The 21,111-nt window shown below is 45.8% G+C and overlaps 1 protein-coding gene across 1 annotated transcript; it reads right to left on the bottom strand.

Moving 5' to 3' along the window:
* Positions 1 to 2,718: 2,718 nt before the first annotated feature.
* lap3 (leucine aminopeptidase 3) lies at positions 2,719 to 21,108 on the bottom strand (the record flags this gene model as incomplete). Its single annotated transcript, XM_042312410.1, is given in 12 exon segments — positions 2,719 to 2,747; positions 2,750 to 2,802; positions 2,949 to 3,061; positions 6,868 to 6,947; positions 8,097 to 8,199; positions 8,657 to 8,745; positions 10,330 to 10,454; positions 10,615 to 10,717; positions 19,705 to 19,760; positions 19,949 to 20,113; positions 20,214 to 20,373; positions 21,054 to 21,108. Coding segments are annotated over 12 exon segments (1,131 nt in total), but the record flags the coding sequence as incomplete, so codon positions are not given.
* Positions 21,109 to 21,111: the final 3 nt, after the last annotated feature.

Here is a 21,111-nt window from a genome sequence, read left to right as displayed (position 1 = left end):
AAGACACATTGATCCCCCCAAAATTATTTTTATTGGTGTTTTATTTAAATGACATGTAAATATGGTCAATAATAATATTTGACAGTTTTTTTGCAGAGTGCATACCAACTTCATATTCGTTTCTCCCATAACTACTGGACAGAAGAGGTTGGTTAACATGACTGTCACTGAAGGTTTTACCCTGCGTATGCAACGCAAGAAGGCTACGCAGAAAAGGCCATCCTGCGTTCTTCCAGTTATAAAGGACAGCGTAGTGTCGCTATGCAACAACACTTTGCGTAGTTACCGTTCCAAAACAAGATTAATGTCGACGGTGGTATTTTGGAAGCAGTGAATGCAGAATAACTGCAGTGAATGCAGAATAACTGCAGTGAATGCAGAATAACTGCAGTGAATGCAGAATAACTGCCGTTAAAACATTACTTATTTTGGATGCAGTTCCACTGCACTCTGACTGCAAACTGCTTTTGTATGGTAGGGTAGGATACGATATACCTTGTCAATTTACATAAATTCAGTTTCTCAATGAATACGTATGTAGGCTATAAACTAGCCTAGTGAGGGAATTAGTTACATGTGCTGGGGCACTGGGGTGGAAATGTCCTCTTCAACCCTCTCGATGCACAGCAGGCTACTACCAGATGACTCCAGGATACATCCCAAATAGCATCCTATTCCCCTATATAGTTCACTACTTTAGACCAGACTCCTATGGGGAGGGAATAAGGTGCTATTTGGGGAGTTAGTCTGTAATCCTCACATATACTGTGTTCTGTTCCTACAGAATAATCCTTCTCCAGCCAGCTCAGTGTGTGTAGGTGTGGTGTGTCTTCAGGCTTGCTGGCTAGTCCAGCGAACTCACTCAGTAACTGTGGCTCTGTCCCAGACATTCCTTTCTTCAGGTAGGGAACCTGGAGAGAGACAAACAGTGAGAGAGAATCTAAAAAGAGAAAAGTGTATTGTTAATGTCCAACAGGACAAGAGCCAGTTGCTCCAGCAATCCAACCCCCTCAGCCGGACAGAACAGAAGGTTGTGGTCGTCATGGTTCTAGAACACTAACAGAAGGGGTTGTGGTCGTCATGGTTCCAGAACACTAACAGAAGGGGTTGTGGTCGTCATGGTTCCAGAACACTAACAGAAGGGTTGTGGTCGTCATGGTTCCAGAACACTAACAGAAGGGGTTGTGGTCGTCATGGTTCCTGAACACTAACAGAAGGGGTTGTGGTCGTCATGGTTCCAGAACACTAACAGAAGGGGTTGTGGTCGTCATGGTTCCAGAACACTAACAGAAGGGGTTGTGGTCGTCATGGTTCCAGAACACTAACAGAAGGGGTTGTGGTCGTCATGGTTCCAGAACACTAACAGAAGGGGTTGTGGTCGTCATGGTTCCTGAACACTAACAGAAGGGGTTGTGGTCAGTCATGGTTCCAGAACACTAACAGAAGGGGTTGTGGTCGTCATGGTTCCAGAACACTAACAGAAGGGGTTGTGGTCGTCATGGTTCCAGAACACTAACAGAAGGGGTTGTGGTCGTCATGGTTCCAGAACACTAACAGAAGGGGTTGTGGTCGTCATGGTTCCAGAACACTAACAGAAGGGGTTGTGGTCGTCATGGTTCCAGAACACTAACAGAAGGGGTTGTGGTCGTCATGGTTCCTAAACACTAACAGAAGGGGTTGTGGTCGTCATGGTTCCTAAACACTAACAGAAGGGTTGTGGTCGTCATGGTTCCTGAACACTAACAGAAAGGGGTTGTGGTCGTCATGGTTCCAGAACACTAACAGAAGGGTTGTGGTCGTCATGGTTCCAGAACACTAACAGAAGGGTTGTGGTCGTCATGGTTCCAGAACACTAACAGAAGGGGTTGTGGTCGTCATGGTTCCCTGAACACTAACAGAAGGGTTGTGGTCGTCATGGTTCTAGAACACTAACAGAAGGGGTTGTGGTCGTCATGGTTCTAGAACACTAACAGAAGGGGTTGTGGTCGTCATGGTTCTAGAACACTAACATAAGGGGTTGTGGTCGTCATGGTTCTAGAACACTAACAGAAGGGGTTGTGATTGATGTGTCATTCTGATCATGCGCGCCGTGACGGACAGAGCTAGTTCGTTAGCTAAGCTAGCCCCTGTAGCTAGCCAGTAACTCCTCCAGTGTGTGTTGATGTGTCTTAGCTAGTACGTTAGCTAAGCTAGCCCCTGTAGCTAGCCAGTAACTCCTCCAGTGTGTGTTGATGTGTCTTAGCTAGTACGTTAGCTAAGCTAGCCACTGTAGCTAGCCAGTAACTCCTCCAGTGTGTGTTGATGTTTGCTAGCTAAGCTAGCCACTGTATCTAGCCAGTAACTCCTCCAGTGTGTGTTGATGTTCGTTAGCTAAGCTAGCCACTGTAGCTAGCCAGTAACTCCTCCAGTATTTGTGACATCATTTCACAGGAAGCTGTAGAGGTCAATGCTGAAATGACCTGACCTGACCTGACGCTGCATTGATCAGTTCTACAGTTTAAAGCCTTTATCTTAGCGTCCCCCTAAAGTCAACCTTTGAAACTGTAGTGTTTTTATGTTGTACATGTTTTATGCTTTGTGTGCTGCCCTTTTGCCCAGGTCTCTTTGCAAAAAGATATTTCAACTCAGTGAGACGAACCCGGTAAAATCAATGCAAAATCAAAAACAGCTCTAAGATCAATGTACCAGAAGAGTACCGTACCTCGTCCTTATTGGTCATCACCCTGCGATGTCCAGGTGCGCCCAATGGGAGCCGTCACAAACTCCCTCAGAAACGCTGCCGCCGTGCAGGCTCCGCCAGAACTACACGCACATGGCACACACGTTGTTTAAGATGGCATTAACACAGAAGTTGTTTAGGTTGTTTCTAGATGTGTGACCTGTGTGTGTGTGTGTGTGTGTGTGTGTGTGTGTGTGTGTGTGTGTGTGTGTGTGTGTTGTGTTCTTACCGGCTGTACTTGCCGACGTTGTTGAGGTCAGCCAGCTGGCAGTCAGTGACCTGTCTGGTGTAATGTTGAAACAACGGCATCCTCCATACCCTGTCTCCTGTTACCACACTGGCCTAACACAGAGAGACACACCACAGTGTTTATATAACCCTCCACACCCTGTCTCCTAACACAGAGAGACACCACAGTGTTTATATAACCCTCCATACCCTGTCTCCTGTTTCCACACTGGCCTAACACAGAGAGACACACCACAGTGTTTATATAACCCTCCACACCCTGTCTCCTAACACAGAGAGACACCACAGTGTTTATATAACCCTCCATACCCTGTCTCCTGTTACCACACTGGCCTAACACAGAGACACACCACAGTGTTTATATAACCCTCCATACCCTGTCTCCTGTTACCACACTGGCCTAACACAGAGAGACACACCACAGTGTTTATATAACCCTCCATACCCTGTCTCCTGTTACCACACTGGCCTAACACAGAGAGACACACCACAGTGTTTATGTAACCCTCCATACCCTGTCTCCTGTTACCACACTGGCCTAACACAGAGAGACACACCACAGTGTTTATATAACCCTCCACACCCTGTCTCCTAACACAGAGACACACCACAGTGTTTATGTAACCCTCCATACCCTGTCTCCTAACACAGAGAGACACCACAGTGTTTATATAACCCTCCACACCCTGTCTCCTAACACAGAGAGACACCACAGTGTTTATATAACCCTCCATACCCTGTCTCCTGTTTCCACACTGGCCTAACACAGAGAGACACACCACAGTGTTTATATAACCCTCCACACCCTGTCTCCTAACACAGAGACACACCACAGTGTTTATATAACCCTCCATACCCTGTCTCCTAACACAGAGATACACACCACAGTGTTTATATAACCCTCCATACCCTGTCTCCTAACACAGAGACACCACAGTGTTTATATAACCCTCCATACCCTGTCTCCTAACACACAGAGACACCACAGTGTTTATATATTACAGGGTTTGTGTGTTAGTGAGGTCACAATAGCAGAATTTGGACTTGTATACCAGGTTTAGTATCACATTACTCAATACCACAACGGTACAGGGACAGATTCTGCCTGGTTTTCACTCTCAAAATCACACTTTCAATAGAAAAACAACTACATCCAAATGTTCCAACTCCACAGCAAATGTTAAACCACAACTCCACTAGGGTACTAACCACAACTCCACTAGGGTACTAACCACAACTCCACTAGGGTACTAACCACAACTCCACTAGGGTACTAACCACAACTCCACTAGGGTACTAACCACAACTCCACTAGGGTACTAACCACAACTCCACTAGGGTACTAACCACAACTCCAAATGCTTAAACCACATCAGGAGACTTGAGGGAGAAAAACATCTGAGGAAGTTTCTTTATATTATGCAAAACACATGACTACTGGATGCAGATATGCAGAGGCTACTTTATAGTTAACTCTTAATTGAGATGGGGAAGAATGGTATCATCAGTAGCATTAGCAGCATCAGTAGCATCAGTAGCATTAGCATCAGTAGCATTAGTATCAGCAGCATTAGCATCATCAGTAGCATTAGCATCAGTAGCATTAGCAGCATCAGTAGCATTAGCAGCATCAGTAGCATTAGCAGCATCAGTATCATTAGTATCAGCAGCATTAGCATCAGCAGCATTAGCATCATCATCAGCATAATTAGCAGCATTAGCATCAGCAGCATTAGCATCAGCAGCATTAGCATCAGCAGCATTAGCATCATCATCAGCATAATTAGCAGCATTAGCATCAGCAGCATTAGCATCATTGCTAACGGATACAAAGTGTAGACATGCAGTGCCTTCAGAAAGTATTCACCCCCTTGACTTTTCCCACATTTTGTTGTGTTTTTCGAAATTTTAACAAATGAATTAAAACTGAAATGTCTTCAGTTAATAAGTATTCTACTCCTTTGTTATGACAAGCCTCAAGTTCAGGAGTGAAGATGTGCTTGGACAGTGTGTATAATAATCTTTAACATGAGTTTTTTAATGACTTCCTCATCTCTTTCCCCACACATACAGATAATTGAAAGGTCCCTCAGTCCAGCAGTGAATTTCAAACACAGATTCAACCACAAAGACCAGGGAGGTTTTCCACTGCCTCGCAAATGGCTCCTATTGGTTAAAACAAACAGACATTGAATATCCCTTTGAACATGGTGAAGTTATTAATTACACTTTAGATGATGTATCAATACACCCAGTCACTACAAAGATACAGGCGTCCTTCCTAACTCAGTTGCCGGAGAGGAAGGAAACTGCTCAGGGATTTCATCATGAGGCCAATTTAGACTTTAAAACAGTTACAGAGTTTAATGGCTGTGATAGGAGAAAACTGAGGATGGAACAACAACATTGTAGTTACTCCACAATACTAACTGAAATGACACAGTGAACAGAAGGAAGCCTGTACAGAATAAGAATATTCCAAAACATGCATCCTGTTTGCAACAAGACACTAAAGTAATAGTGCGTGAAATGGTAGAGAATGAACTTTGTGTCCAGAATACAACGCGTTATGTTTGGGGCAAATCCAACACATTACTGAGTAACACTCAATATTTTCAAGCATAGTGGTGGCTGCATCATGTTATGGGTATGTTTGTAATAGTTAAGTACTGGGGAGTTTTACAGGATAAAAAGAAACGGAATGGAGCTGAGAACAGGCAAAATCCTAGAGGAAAACCTGGTTCAGTCTTCTTTCCACCAGACACTGGGAGATGAATTCACCTTTCAGCAGTTACTTAAATCTATGGTCAGACCTGGAAATGGTTGTCTAGCAATGATCAACAACCAATGTGACAGAGCTTGAAGAATATTTTAAAGAATAATGGGCAAATGTTGCACAATCCAGGTGTGGAAAGAGCTTAGAGACTTACCCAGAAAGACTCTAAGCTGTAATGACTCTTAGAGACTTACCCAGAAAGACTCTTAGAGATTTACTGTAATGACTCTTAGAGACTTACCCAGAAAGACTCTAATCTGTAATGACTCTTAGAGACTTACCCAGAAAGACTCTAATCTGTAATGACTCTTAGAGACTTACCCAGAAAGACTCAGCTCTTAGTAATGACTCTTAGAGATTTACCCAGAAAGACTAATCTGTAATGACTCTTAGAGATTTACCCAGAAAGACTCCCAGCTGTAATGACTCTTAGAGCCTTAAAAGAAAGACAAAGTGACTCGGGGGTGTGAATACTTTATGTAAATGAGATATTTCAGTATTTAATTTTCAATAAATGTAACAATTTCTAAAAACATGTTTTTACTTGGTTATTATGGGGGAGAAAGACGTCGATCCAGTTTGAATGCAGGCTGTAATAAGGCAAGGGGTTTATGTCCACTTTCTGAAGGCACAGAAACCACAGACACACAGGGGCATTTCCACGTGCTCCTCGTCAGAGTTACAGGAATATGGCACAGAAACCACAGACACACAGGGGCATTTCCACGTGCTCCTCGTCAGACAGTTACAGGAATATGGCACAGAAACCACAGACACACAGGGGCATTTCCACGCGCTCCTCGTCAGACAGTTACAGGAATATGGCACAGAAACCACAGACACACAGGGGCATTTCCACGTGCTCCTCGTCAGACAGGAAATATGAATTTCAGATCTTTTCAGTTCATAATATTTTGCAAAATAATGTTTTTTTCCGAACCAGTTCAATACATTTTAGTTGATTTCCGTTTTTCTGATAGAAGAACCCAACTTACCCAATTATACTAGAGGATGGCTTTTCAGTGTGTCTGTCTGTGTGTCTGTCTGTGTGTCTGTCTGTGTGTCTGTCTGTCTGTCTGTCTGTGTGTCTGTCTGTGTGTCTGTCTGTGTGTCTGTCTGTTACCTTGTGAAGCTGTTCCCAGAGCCAGTCAGAGTTGGTGAAGACTCCTGTCGCTGCTGAACCCAGAGCAACATCCATCGCTCCTGAGAGAAAAGACGAGTGACCAATAGACTAGCCAGTTAGTGAGCAACATCTATCGCTCCTGAGAGACAGAAAACACGAGTGACCAATAGACTAGCCAGTTAGTGAGCAACATCTATCGCTCCTGAGAGACAGAGAGAAAACACGAGACCAATAGACTAGCCAGTTAGTGAGCAACATCTATCGCTCCTGAGAGACAGAAAACACGAGTGACCAAGAGGGTACTAGCCAGTGAGGGTACTAACCAGTGAGGGTACTAACCAGTGAGGAACCAGTGAGGGTACTAACCAGTGAGGAACCAGTGAGGGTACTAACCAGTGAGGGTACTAGCCAGTGAGGGCACTAACCAGTGAGGGCACTAGCCAGTGAGGGCACTAGCCAGTGAGGGTACTAACCAGTGAGGGTACTAACCAGTGAGGAACCAGTGAGGGTACTAACCAGTGAGGAACCAGTGAGGGTACTAGCCAGTGAGGGCACTAACCAGTGAGGGCACTAGCCAGTGAGGGCACTAGCCAGTGAGGGCACTAGCCAGTGAGGGCACTAGCCTGTGAGGGCACTAGCCAGTGAGGGCACTAGCCAGTGAGGGCACTAGCCAGTGAGGAACCAGTGAGGGTACTAACCAGAGAGGGTAATAACCAGTGAGGAACCAGTGAGGGTACTAACCAGTGAGGAACCAGTGAGGGTACTAACCAGTGAGGGTACTAACCAGTGAGGGCACTAGCCAGTGAGGGCACTAGCCAGTGAGGGCACTAACCAGTGAGAGCACTAACCAGTGAGGGTACTAACCAGTGAGGAACCAGTGACGGTACTAACCAGTGAGGGTACTAGCCAGTGAGGAACCAGTGAGGGTACTAACCAGTGAGGGTACTAGCCAGTGAGGAACCAGTGAGGGTACTAACCAGTGAGGGTACTAACCAGTGAGGAACCAGTGAGGGTACTAACCAGTGAGGAACCAGTGAGGGTACTAACCAGTGAGGGTACTAACCAGTGAGGAACCAGTGAGGGTACTAACCAGTGAGGGTACTAACCAGTGAGGGACCAGTGAGGGTACTCACCAGTGAGGGCACTCACCAGTGAGGGCACTCACCAGTGAGGGTACTAACCAGTGAGGGTACTAACCAGTGAGGGTACTAACCAGTGAGGGTACTAACCAGTGAGGGTAGCAGCGTTGACGATGGCCCTGGGGTTGAAGCTGTGAGCGTAACAGAGAGCATCTGCTAGGATCAACCGTCCCTCTGCGTCCGTGTTGTCCACCTACACACACAAAATACGTAATTTGATGTAAACAAAGATCTGCATGGTTTAGTAGCCACGGTAACAAAGACCTGCATGGTTTAGTAGCCACGGTAACAAAGACCCGCATGGTTTAGTAGCCACGGTAACAAAGACCTGCATGGTTTAGTAGCCACGGTAACAAAGACCTGCATGGTTTAGTAGCCACGGTAACAAAGACCTGTAATGGTTTAGTAGCCACGGTAACAAAGACCTGTATGGTTTAGTAGCCACGGTAACAAAGACCTGTATGGTTTAGTTGCCACGGTAACAAAGACATGTATGGTTTAGTAGCCACGGTAACAATGACCTGCATGGTTTAGTAGCCACGGTAACAAGGACCTGTATGGTTTAGTAGCCATGGTAACAAAGACCTGTATGGTTTAGTAGCCATGGTAACAAAGACCTGTAATGGTTTAGTAGCCACGGTAACAAATACCTGTATGGTTTTGCCGTTCTTGGCGGTGACGACATCTCCAGGCTTGTTGGCTTTTCCACTGGGCATGTTCTCACAGAGAGGTGCTAGACCTGTTAATAACACACATTACTACTTCCTGTGGAGAAACCTCTAGCAGACAAGCTGCAGGTCAAACTACAAACCTCTAGGAGACAAGATGCAGACCAAACTAGAAGCCTCTAGGAGACAAGCTGCAGACCAAACTAGAAACCTCTAGGAGACAAGCTGCAGACCAAACTAGAAACCTCTAGGAGACAAGCTGCAGACCAAACCAGAAACCTCTAGCAGACAAGCTGCAGACCAAACTAGGAACCTCTAGGAGACAAGCTGCAGACCAAACCAGAAACTTCTAGCAGACAAGCTGCAGACCAAACTAGGAACCTCTAGGAGACAAGCTACAGACCAAACCAGAAACTTCTAGCAGACAAGCTGCAGACCAAACTACAAACCTCTAGGAGACAAGATGCAGACCAAACTAGAAGCCTCTAGGAGACAAGATGCAGACCAAACTAGGAACCTCTAGGAGACAAGCTGCAGACCAAACTAGAAACCTCTAGGAGACAAGATGCAGACCAAACTAGGAACCTCTAGGAGACAAGATGCAGACCAAACTAGGAACCTCTAGGAGACAAGCTGCAGACCAAACTAGAAACCTCTAGGAGACAAGCTGCAGACCAAACTAGAAACCTCTAGGAGACAAGCTGCAGACCAAACCAGAAACCTCTAGCAGACAAGCTGCAGACCAAACCAGAAACCTCTAGCAGACAAGCTGCAGACCAAACTAGAAACCTCTAGGAGACAAGCTGCAGACCAAACTAGAAACCTCTAGCAGACAAGCTGCAGACCAAACTCGAAACCTCTAGCAGACAAGCTGCAGACCAAACTAGGAACCTCTAGGAGACAAGCTGCAGACCAAACCAGAAACCTCTAGGAGACAAGCTGCAGACCAAACCAGAAACTTCTAGCAGACAAGCTGCAGACCAAACTAGAAACCTCTAGCAGACAAGCTGCAGACCAAACCAGAACCCTCTAGGAGACAAGCTGCAGACCAAACTAGAAACCTCTAGGAGACAAGCTGCAGACCAAACTAGAAACCTCTAGGAGACAAGCTGCAGACCAAACTAGAAACCTCTAGGAGACAAGCTGCAGACCAAACTAGAAACCTCTAGCAGACAAGCTGCAGACCAAACTAGAAACCTCTAGGAGACAAGCTGCAGACCAAACTAGAAACCTCTAGGAGACAAGCTGCAGACCAAACCAGAAACCTCTAGGAGACAAGCTGCAGACCAAACCAGAAACTTCTAGCAGACAAGCTGCAGACCAAACTAGAAACCTCTAGCAGACAAGCTGCAGACCAAACCAGAAACCTCTAGCAGACAAGCTGCAGACCAAACCAGAAACCTCTAGCAGACAAGCTGCAGACCAAACTAGAAACTTCTAGGAGACAAGCTGCAGACGAACTCCAACCCTGGTCCTGGAGAGATACCCTCCTGAAGGTTTTAACTCCAACCCTGTTCCTGGAGAAATACCCTCCTGTAGGTTTTAACTCCAACCCTGTTCCTGGAGAGATACCCTCCTGGAGTTAAAACCTACAGGACATTAGTTCTTAAGAAACAGGGTCGATTGGCTAGCGCGTCACGTCGCCGCAAGCTCACCTATGATGTTGATTGGCAGGTTGAGGGCTGCTGCCGTGACGATGGCGGAACACACCGTGGCGGCTCCTCCCATATCAGCCCTCATCGCGTCCATACCTGACGGAGGCTTTAGACTGATCCCACCACTAGACAGAGAGACGGAGAGAGTAAGTAACAGTTGTATCAATTAAATGAGACTAGGAATCAAAAAAAAAATGGCAGCTGATATTTGAACCACTAGTGTGTCCAACACAGTGAATAGAGCACCCTGATTGGACAGCAGTGACGTGTGATGTGTGCGCGTACCTGTCAAAGGTGATGCCCTTGCCCACCAGCAGTAGAGGACACTGTGCGTTGTCAGGACAACCGTTGTAGTGTAGCTCCAGGAAGACAGGCGGTTCCTCTGAGCCTAAAACAACCAAACAAATCAAACGTTTCTTTGTCACAGGAGACAGCAGGGTATAAACGGTGAAATTATTTCTGGTGAGTTCTCCTCTCAACAGTAACAAATATCAACAACAAAACATGTTGAGTAAAACAACAACTCTGTTTTCCCTTTTAAATATAATGTCGCAGGAGGCTGCCGTTTTACTGGCCCTGAACCAACTGTATATAATATAATGTCGCCGGAGGCTGCTGAACCAACTGTATATAATATAATGTCGCCGGAGGCTGCCGTTTTACTGGCTCCGAACCAACTGTATATAATATAATGTCGCAGGAGGCTGCTGAACCTACTGTATATAAGATAATGTCGCCGGAGGCTGCTGAACCAACTGTATATAATATAATGTCGCCGGAGGCTGCCGTTTTACTGGCCCTGAACCAACTGTATATAATATAATGTCGCTGGAGGCTGCCGTTTTACTGGCCCTGAACCAACTGTATATAATATAATGTCGCCGGAGGCTGCTGAACCAACTGTATATAATATGTCGCCGGAGGCTGCTGAACCAACTGTATATAATATAATGTCGCCGGAGGCTGCCGAACCAACTGTATATAATATAATGTCGCTGGAGGCTGCCGTTTTACTGGCCCTGAACCAACTGTATATAATATAATGTCGCCGGAGGCTGCTGAACCAACTGTATATAATATAATGTCGCCGGAGGCTGCTGAACCAACTGTATATAATATAATGTCGCCGGAGGCTGCCGAACCAACTGTATATAATATAATGTCGCCGGAGGCTGCTGAACCAACTGTATATAATATAATGTCGCTGGAGGCTGCTGAACCAACTGTATATAATATAATGTCGCCGGAGGCTGCCGTTTTACTGGCTCCAACCAACTGTATATAATATAATGTCGCTGGAGGCTGCCGAACCGACTGTATATAATATAATGTCGCCGGAGGCTGCCGTTTTACTGGCCCTGAACCACCTGTATATAATATAATGTCGCCGGAGGCTGCTGTACCAACTGTATATAATATAAGGCTGCTGAACCAACTGTATATAATATAATGTCGCCGGAGGCTGCCGCTTTACTGGCCCTGAACCAACTGTATATAATATAATGTCGCCGGGGCTGCCGAACCAACTGTATATAATATAATGTCGCTGGAGGCTGCTGAACCAACTGTATATAATATAATGTCGCCGGAGGCTGCCGTTTTACTGGCCCTGAACCAACTGTATATAATATAATGTCGCTGGAGGCTGCCGTTTTACTGGCCCTGAACCAACTGTATATAATATAATGTCGCTGGAGGCTGCTGAACCAACTGTATATAATATAATGTCGCCGGAGGCTGCCGTTTTACTGGCCCTGAACCAATTGTATATAATATAATGTCGCCGGAGGCTGCCGTTTTACTGGCCCTGAACCAACTGTATATAATATAATGTCGCTGGAGGCTGCCGTTTTACTGGCCCTGAACCAACTGTATATAATATAATGTCGCTGGAGGCTGCTGAACCAACTGTATATAATATAATGTCGCCGGAGGCTGCCGTTTACTGGCTCCGAACCAACTGTATATAATATAATGTCGCTGGAGGCTGCCGAACCAACTGTATATAATGTCGCCGGAGGCTGCCGTTTTACTGGCTCCGAACCAACTGTATATAATATAATGTCGCTGGAGGCTGCTGAACCAACTGTATATAATATAATGTCGCTGGAGGCTGCCGTTTTACTGGCCCTGAACCAACTGTATATAATATAATGTCGCCGGAGGCTGCCGTTTTACTGGCCCTGAACCAACTGTATATAATATAATGTCGCTGGAGGCTGCCGTTTTACTGGCCCTGAACCAACTGTATATAATATAATGTCGCCGGAGGCTGCCGTTTTACTGGCTCCGAACCAACTGTATATAATATAATGTCGCCGGAGGCTGCCGTTTTACTGGCCCTGAACCAACTGTATATAACATAATGTCGCCGGAGGCTGCTGAACCAACTGTATATAATATAATGTCGCCGGAGGCTGCTGAACCTACTGTATATAATATAATGTCGCCGGAGGCTGCTGAACCAACTGTATATAATATAATGTCGCCGGAGGCTGCTGAACCTACTGTATATAATATAATGTCGCCGGAGGCTGCTGAACCAACTGTATATAATATAATGTCGCCGGAGGCTGCTGAACCTACTGTATATAATATAATGTCGCCGGAGGCTGCTGAACCAACTGTATATAATATAATGTCGCCGGAGGCTGCTGAACCTACTGTATATAATATAATGTCGCCGGAGGCTGCTGAACCAACTGTATATAATATAATGTCGCCGGAGGCTGCTGAACCAACTGTATATAATATAATGTCGCTGGAGGCTGCTGAACCAACTGTATATAATATAATGTCGCCGGAGGCTGCTGAACCAACTGTATATAATATAATGTCGCCGGAGGCTGCCGTTTTACTGGCTCCGAACCAACTGTATATAATATAATGTCGCCGGAGGCTGCAGTTTTACTGGCTCTGAACCAACTGTATATAATATAATGTCGCTGGAGGCTGCTGAACCAACTGTATATAATATAATGTCGCCGGAGGCTGCCGTTTTACTGGCTCCGAACCAACTGTATATAATATAATGTCGCTGGAGGCTGCCGAACCAACTGTATATAATGTCGCCGGAGGCTGCCGCTTTTACTGGCTCCGAACCAACTGTATATAATATAATGTCGCTGGAGGCTGCTGAACCAACTGTATATAATATAATGTCGCTGGAGGCTGCCGTTTTACTGGCCCTGAACCAACTGTATATAATATAATGTCGCCGGAGGCTGCCGTTTTACTGGCCCTGAACCAACTGTATATAATATAATGTCGCTGGAGGCTGCCGTTTACTGGCCCTGAACCAACTGTATATAATATAATGTCGCCGGAGGCTGCCGTTTTACTGGCTCCGAACCAACTGTATATAATATAATGTCGCCGGAGGCTGCCGTTTTACTGGCCCTGAACCAACTGTATATAACATAAATGTCGCCGGAGGCTGCTGAACCAACTGTATATAATATAATGTCGCCGGAGGCTGCTGAACCTACTGTATATAATATAATGTCGCCGGAGGCTGCTGAACCAACTGTATATAATATAATGTCGCCGGAGGCTGCTGAACCTACTGTATATAATATAATGGCCGGAGGCTGCTGAACCAACTGTATATAATATAATGTCGCCGGAGGCTGCTGAACCTACTGTATATAATATAATGTCGCCGGAGGCTGCTGAACCAACTGTATATAATATAATGTCGCCGGAGGCTGCTGAACCTACTGTATATAATATAATGTCGCCGGAGGCTGCTGAACCAACTGTATATAATATAATGTCGCCGGAGGCTGCTGAACCAACTGTATATAATATAATGTCGCTGGAGGCTGCTGAACCAACTGTATATAACATAATGTCGCCGGAGGCTGCTGAACCAACTGTATATAATATAATGTCGCCGGAGGCTGCCGTTTCACTGGCTCCGAACCAACTGTATATAATATAATGTCGCCGGAGGCTGCCGTTTTACTGGCCCTGAACCAACTGTATATAATATAATGTCGCTGGAGGCTGCTGAACCAACTGTATATAATATAATGTCGCCGGAGGCTGCCGTTTTACTGGCTCCGAACCAACTGTATATAATATAATGTCGCCGGAGGCTGCCGTTTTACTGGCTCTGAACCAACTGTATATAATATAATGTCGCTGGAGGCTGCTGAACCAACTGTATATAATATAATGTCGCAGGAGGCTGCCGTTTTACTGGCCCTGAACCAACTGTATATAACATAATGTCGCCGGAGGCCACTGAACAAACTGTATATAATATAATGTCGCAGGAGGCTGCCGTTTTACTGGCCCTGAACCAACTGTATATAATATAATGTCGCAGGAGGCTGCCGTTTTACTGGCCCTGAACCAACTGTATATAATATAATGTCGCAGGAGGCTGCCGTTTTACTGGCCCTGAACCAATTGTATATAATATAATGTCGCTGGAGGCCGCTGAACCAACTGTATATAATATAATGTCGCCGGAGGCTGCCGTTTTACTGGCCCTGAACCAACTGTATATAATATAATGTCGCAGGAGGCTGCCGTTTTACTGGCTCCGAACCAACTGTATATAATATAATGTCGCCGGAGGCTGCCGTTTTACTGGCCCTGAACCAACTGTATATAATGTCGCTGGAGGCTGCTGAACCAACTGTATATAATATAATGTCGCCGGAGGCTGCTGAACCAACTGTATATAATATAATGTCGCCGGAGGCTGAACCAAATGTATATAATTTGTCGCCGGAGGCTGAACCAAATGTATATAATATGTCGCCGGAGGCTGCCATTTTACTGGCTCCGAACCAACTGTATATAATATGTTGCTGGAGGCTGCTGAACCAACTGTATATAATATAATGTCGCTGGAGGCCGCTGAACCAACTGTATATAATATAATGTCGCCGGAGGCTGCCGTTTTACTGGCCCTGAACCAACTGTATATAATATAATGTCGCTGGAGGCTGCTGAACCAACTGTATATAATATAATGTCGCCGGAGGCTGCCGTTTTACTGGCTCCGAACCAACTGTATATAATATAATGTCGCCGGAGGCTGCAGTTTTACTGGCTCTGAACCAACTGTATATAATATAATGTCGCTGGAGGCTGCTGAACCAACTGTATATAATATAATGTCGCCGGAGGCTGCCGTTTTACTGGCCCTGAACCAACTGTATATAACATAATGTCGCTGGAGGCTGCTGAACCAACTGTATATAATATAATGTCGCCGGAGGCTGCCGTTTTACTGGCCCTGAACCAACTGTATATAACATAATGTCGCCGGAGGCCACTGAACAAACTGTATATAATATAATGTCGCAGGAGGCTGCCGTTTTACTGGCCCTGAACCAACTGTATATAACATAATGTCGCCGGAGGCCACTGAACAAACTGTATATAATATAATGTCGCAGGAGGCTGCCGTTTTACTGGCCCTGAACCAACTGTATATAATATAATGTCGCAGGAGGCTGCTGAACCAACTGTATATAATATAATGTCGCCGGAGGCTGCCGTTTTACTGGCCCTGAACCAACTGTATATAATGTCGCTGGAGGCTGCTGAACCAACTGTATATAATATAATGTCGCCGGAGGCTGAACCAAATGTATATAATTTGTCGCCGGAGGCTGAACCAAATGTATATAATATGTCGCCGGAGGCTGCCATTTTACTGGCTCCGAACCAACTGTATATAATATGTTGCTGGAGGCTGCTGAACCAACTGTATATAATATAATGTCGCTGGAGGCCGCTGAACAAACTGTATATAATATAATGGCGCTGGAGGAACCCTTCCATCTATCACCTTTAGAAACACTGAGGAACCCTCCCATCTATCACCTTTAGAAACACTGAGGAACCCTCCCATCTATCACCTTTAGAAGCACTGAGGAACCCTCCCATCTATCACCTTTAGAAACACTGAGGAACCCTCCCATCTATCACCTTTAGAAACACTGAGGAACCCTCCCATCTATCACCTTTAGAAGCACTGAGGAACCCTCTCATCTATCACCTTTAGAAGCACTGAGGAACCCTCCCATCTATCACCTTTACAAACACTGAGGAACCCTCCCATCTATCACCTTTAGAAGCACTGAGGAACCCTCCCATCTATCACCTTTAGAAGCACTGAGGAACCCTCCCATCTATCACCTTTACAAACACTGAGGAACCCTCCCATCTATCACCTTTACAAACACTGAGGAACCCTCCCATCTATCACCTTTAGAAACACTGAGGAACCCTCCCATCTATCACCTTTACAAACACTGAGGAACCCTCCCATCTATCACCTTTACAAACACTGAGGAACCCTCCCATCTATCACCTTTAGAAACACTGAGGAACCCTCCCATCTATCACCTTTAGAAACACTGAGGAACCCTCCCATCTATCACCTTTAAAACACAGAGGAACCCTCCCATCTATCACCTTTAGAAACACTGAGGAACCCTCCCATCTATCACTGAGGAACCCTCCCATCTATCACCTTTAGAAACACTGAGGAACCCTCCCATCTATCACTGAGGAACCCTCCCATCTATCACCTTAGAAACACTGAGGAACCCTCCCATCTATCACCTTTAGAAACACTGAGGAACCCTCCCATCTATCACATTTACAAACACTGAGGAACCCTCCCATCTATCACCTTTACAAACACTGAGGAACCCTCCCATCTATCACCTTTAGAAACACTGAGGAACCCTCCCATCTATCACCTTTAGAAACACTGAGGAACCCTCCCATCTATCACCTTTAAAACACTGAGGAACCCTCCCATCTATCACCTTTAGAAACACTGAGGAACCCTCCCATCTATCACTGAGGAACCCTCCCATCTATCACCTTTAGAAACACTGAGGAACCCTCCCATCTATCACTGAGGAACCCTCCCATCTATCACCTTTAGAAACACTGAGGAACCCTCCCATCTATCACCTTTAGAAACACTGAGGAACCCTCCCATCTATCACATTTAGAAACACTGAGGAACCCTCCCATCTATCACTGAGGAACCCTCCCATCTATCACCTTTAGAAACACTGAGGAACCCTCCCATCTATCACCTTTAGAAACACTGAGGAACCCTCCCATCTATCACCTTTAGAAACACTGAGGAACCCTCCCATCTATCACCTTTAGAAACACTGAGGAACCCTCCCATCTATCACCTTTAGAAACACTGAGGAACCCTCCCATCTATCACCTTTAAAATACTGAGGAACCCTCCCATCTATCACCTTTTAGAAACACTGAGGAACCCTCCCATCTATCACCTTTACAAACACTGAGGAACCCTCCCATCTATCACCTTTAGAAACACTGGAGGAACCCTCCCATCTATCACCTTTAGAAACACTGAGGAACCCTCCCATCTATCACCTTTAAAACACTGAGGAACCCTCCCATCTATCACCTTTAAAATACTGAGGAACCCTCCCATCTATCACCTTTACAAACACTGAGGAACCCTCCCATCTATCACCTTTAGAAACACTGAGGAACCCTCCCATCTATCACCTTTAAAATACTGAGGAACCCTCCCATCTATCACCTTTAGAAACACTGAGGAACCCTCCCATCTATCACCTTTACAAACACTGAGGAACCCTCCCATCTATCACCTTTAGAAACACTGAGGAACCCTCCCATCTATCACCTTTAGAAACACTGAGGAACCCTCCCATCTATCACCTTTAAAACACTGAGCAACCCTCCCATCTATCACTGAGGAACCCTCCCATCTATCACCTTTAGAAACACTGAGGAACCCTCCCATCTATCACTGAGGAACCCTCCCATCTATCACCTTTAGAAACACTGAGGAACCCTCCCATCTATCACCTTTAGAAACACTGAGGAACCCTCCCATCTATCACCTTTAGAAACACTGAGGAACCCTCCCATCTATCACCTTTAGAAACACTGAGGAACCCTCCCATCTATCGCCTATTAGAAACACGGAGGAACCCTCCCATCTATCACTTTTAGAAACACTGAGGAACCCTCCACCTATCACCTTTAGAAACACTGAGGAACCCTCTCATCTATCACCTTTACAAACACTGAGGAACCCTCCCATCTATCACCTTTAGAAACACTGAGGAACCCTCCCATCTATCACCTTTAGAAACACTGAGTAACCCTCCCATATATCACTGAGGAACCCTCCCATCTATCACCTTTAGAAACACTGAGGAACCCTCCCATCTATCACCTTTACAAACACTGAGGAACCCTCCCATCTATCACCTTTAGAAACACTGAGGAACCCTCCCATCTATCACATTTAGAAACACTGAGGAACCCTCCCATCTATCACCTTTAGAAACACTGAGGAACCCTCCCGTCTATCACCTTTAGAAACACTGAGGAACCCTCCCATCTATCACCTTTAGAAACACTGAGGAACCCTCCCATCTATCACCTTTAGAAACACTGAGGAACCCTCCCATCTATCACTGAGGAACCCTCCCATCTATCACATTTAGAAACACTGAGGAACCCTCCCATCTATCACTGAGGAACCCTCCCATCTATCACCTTTAGAAACACTGAGGAACCCTCCCTATCTATCAGCTTTAGAAACACTGAGGAACCCTCCCATCTATCACCTTTAGAAACACTGAGGAACCCTCCCATCTATCACCTTTAGAAACACTGAGGAACCCTCCCATCTATCACCTTTAAAACACTGAGGAACCCTCCCATCTATCACCTTTAGAAACACTGAGGAACCCTCCCATCTATCACCTTTAGAAACACTGAGGAACCCTCCCATCTATCACCTTTAGAAACACTGAGGAACCCTCCCATCTATCACCTTTAGAAACACTGAGGAACCCTCCCATCTATCACCTTTAAAACACTGAGGAACCCTCCCATCTATCACCTTTAGAAACACTGAGGAACCCTCCCATCTATCACCTTTAGAAACACTGAGGAACCCTCCCATCTATCACCTTTAGAAACACTGAGGAACCCTCCCATCTATCACTGAAACACTGGAACCCTCCCATCTATCACCTTTAGAAACACTGAGGAACCCTCCCATCTATCACTGAGGAACCCTCCCATCTATCACCTTTAGAAACACTGAGGAACCCTCCCATCTATCACCTTTAGAAACACTGAGGAACCCTCCCATCTATCACCTTTAGAAACACTGAGGAACCCTCCCATCTATCACCTTTAAAACACTGAGGAACCCTCCCATCTATCACCTTTAGAAACACTGAGGAACCCTCCCATCTATCACCTTTAGAAACACTGAGGAACCCTCCCATCTATCACCTTTAAAACACTGAGGAACCCTCCCATCTATCACCTTTAGAAACACTGAGGAACCCTCCCATCTATCACCTTTAGAAACACTGAGGAACGCTCCCATCTGCTGCTCCTCTATCCACTCTTGAGACCTGCACACACACACACACACACACTTGTTAATGACATCCGTAATGAAACTTTTGTCAAAATAAATGTTATATCCTGACTCCTCCCCCTCCCACCCCCCAGTCCCTCCTCTTCCTCCTCATCCCCCAGTCCTCCTCATCCCCCTCTTCCTCCTCATCCCTCCAGTCCCTCCCCCAGTACCCCTCTGTACCTCTTATGGACGGTGACGTGGTCGGCGTAGGGAGCCAGTCTGTTTGTGATGGTGTCAGCGAAGACTGACGGAGTGACATGATTGGCTGGAGCTTCCATCAGGTAACGGGCCAGGTTCTGCCCCTCTCCGTACAACACGCCCTTCTCCCAGCCAGACACACATCCACTGGACACACACACAGGTTACAGAGAGTCAGTGGATGTCCGTGTGTGTGTGTGTGTGTGTGTGTGTGTGTGTGTGTGTGTGTGTGTGTGTATGTGTGTACCTGCCATGCAGCTGTGTGGTGACTCTGGTCTTCTTCTTGGTTTTCAGGTCATCGTAAGTAAACAGCCCAAGAACAGCTCCCTCTGCTGCTGACTGGCTGTCATTACACCCATCCACCTCTATATGGGTCAACACATGGTTCTGGAGAACCCTACAGCCTCCTGACAGACAGACTGGCTGTTATTACACCCATCCACCTCTATATGGGTCAACACATGGTTCTGGAGAACCCAGACAGACTGGCTGTTATTAAACCCACGTCTATATGGGTCAACACGTGGTTCTGGAGAACCCAGACAGACTGGCTGTTATTACACCCATCCACCTCTATATGGGTCAACACATGGTTCTGGAGAACCCAGACAGACTGGCTGTTATTAAACCCATCCACCTCTATATGGGTCAACACATGGTTCTGGAGAACCCTACAGCCTCCTGACAGACAGACTGGCTGTTATTAAACCCACCTCTATATGGGTCAACACATGGTTCTGGAGAACCCAGACAGACTGGCTGTTATTAAACCCATATCTCTGTCCATCAATGATTCCCAATCAAATCTTCTGATCAATTTCAACATTAAAATATCTGTGTTGCCCTAAGAGTTGTGCAGAGTTGGTAGAATCATATTCGATATGAGTTACAGGTTTATTGTTACTAAGAGGTGCCTCTCCACCAAGTATAAACTCTGGGCTGTGAAGACAGACACAATCAAGACATCTTGGTTTATTACCTCTTAGAAAACATACTAAATATTTGACTGATAAAACGTGGAGCAGGTTGTGTTGATCACTAAGAACGGTGCCATCACACACACACACATGTAAAAGGAGAGACTCACCTGCTATAGCAGCCCTGATGTTCTCCTTACAGGTGTCCCAGTACTCTGTTCCACACAC

Source organism: Oncorhynchus tshawytscha, unplaced genomic scaffold (genome assembly GCF_018296145.1).
Source record: "Oncorhynchus tshawytscha isolate Ot180627B unplaced genomic scaffold, Otsh_v2.0 Un_contig_2714_pilon_pilon, whole genome shotgun sequence".
Taxonomy (NCBI): Eukaryota; Metazoa; Chordata; class Actinopteri; order Salmoniformes; family Salmonidae; genus Oncorhynchus; species Oncorhynchus tshawytscha.
The sequence above is the reverse complement of the archived record's forward strand: the minus strand, read 5'-3'. Positions and strand labels throughout refer to the sequence as shown.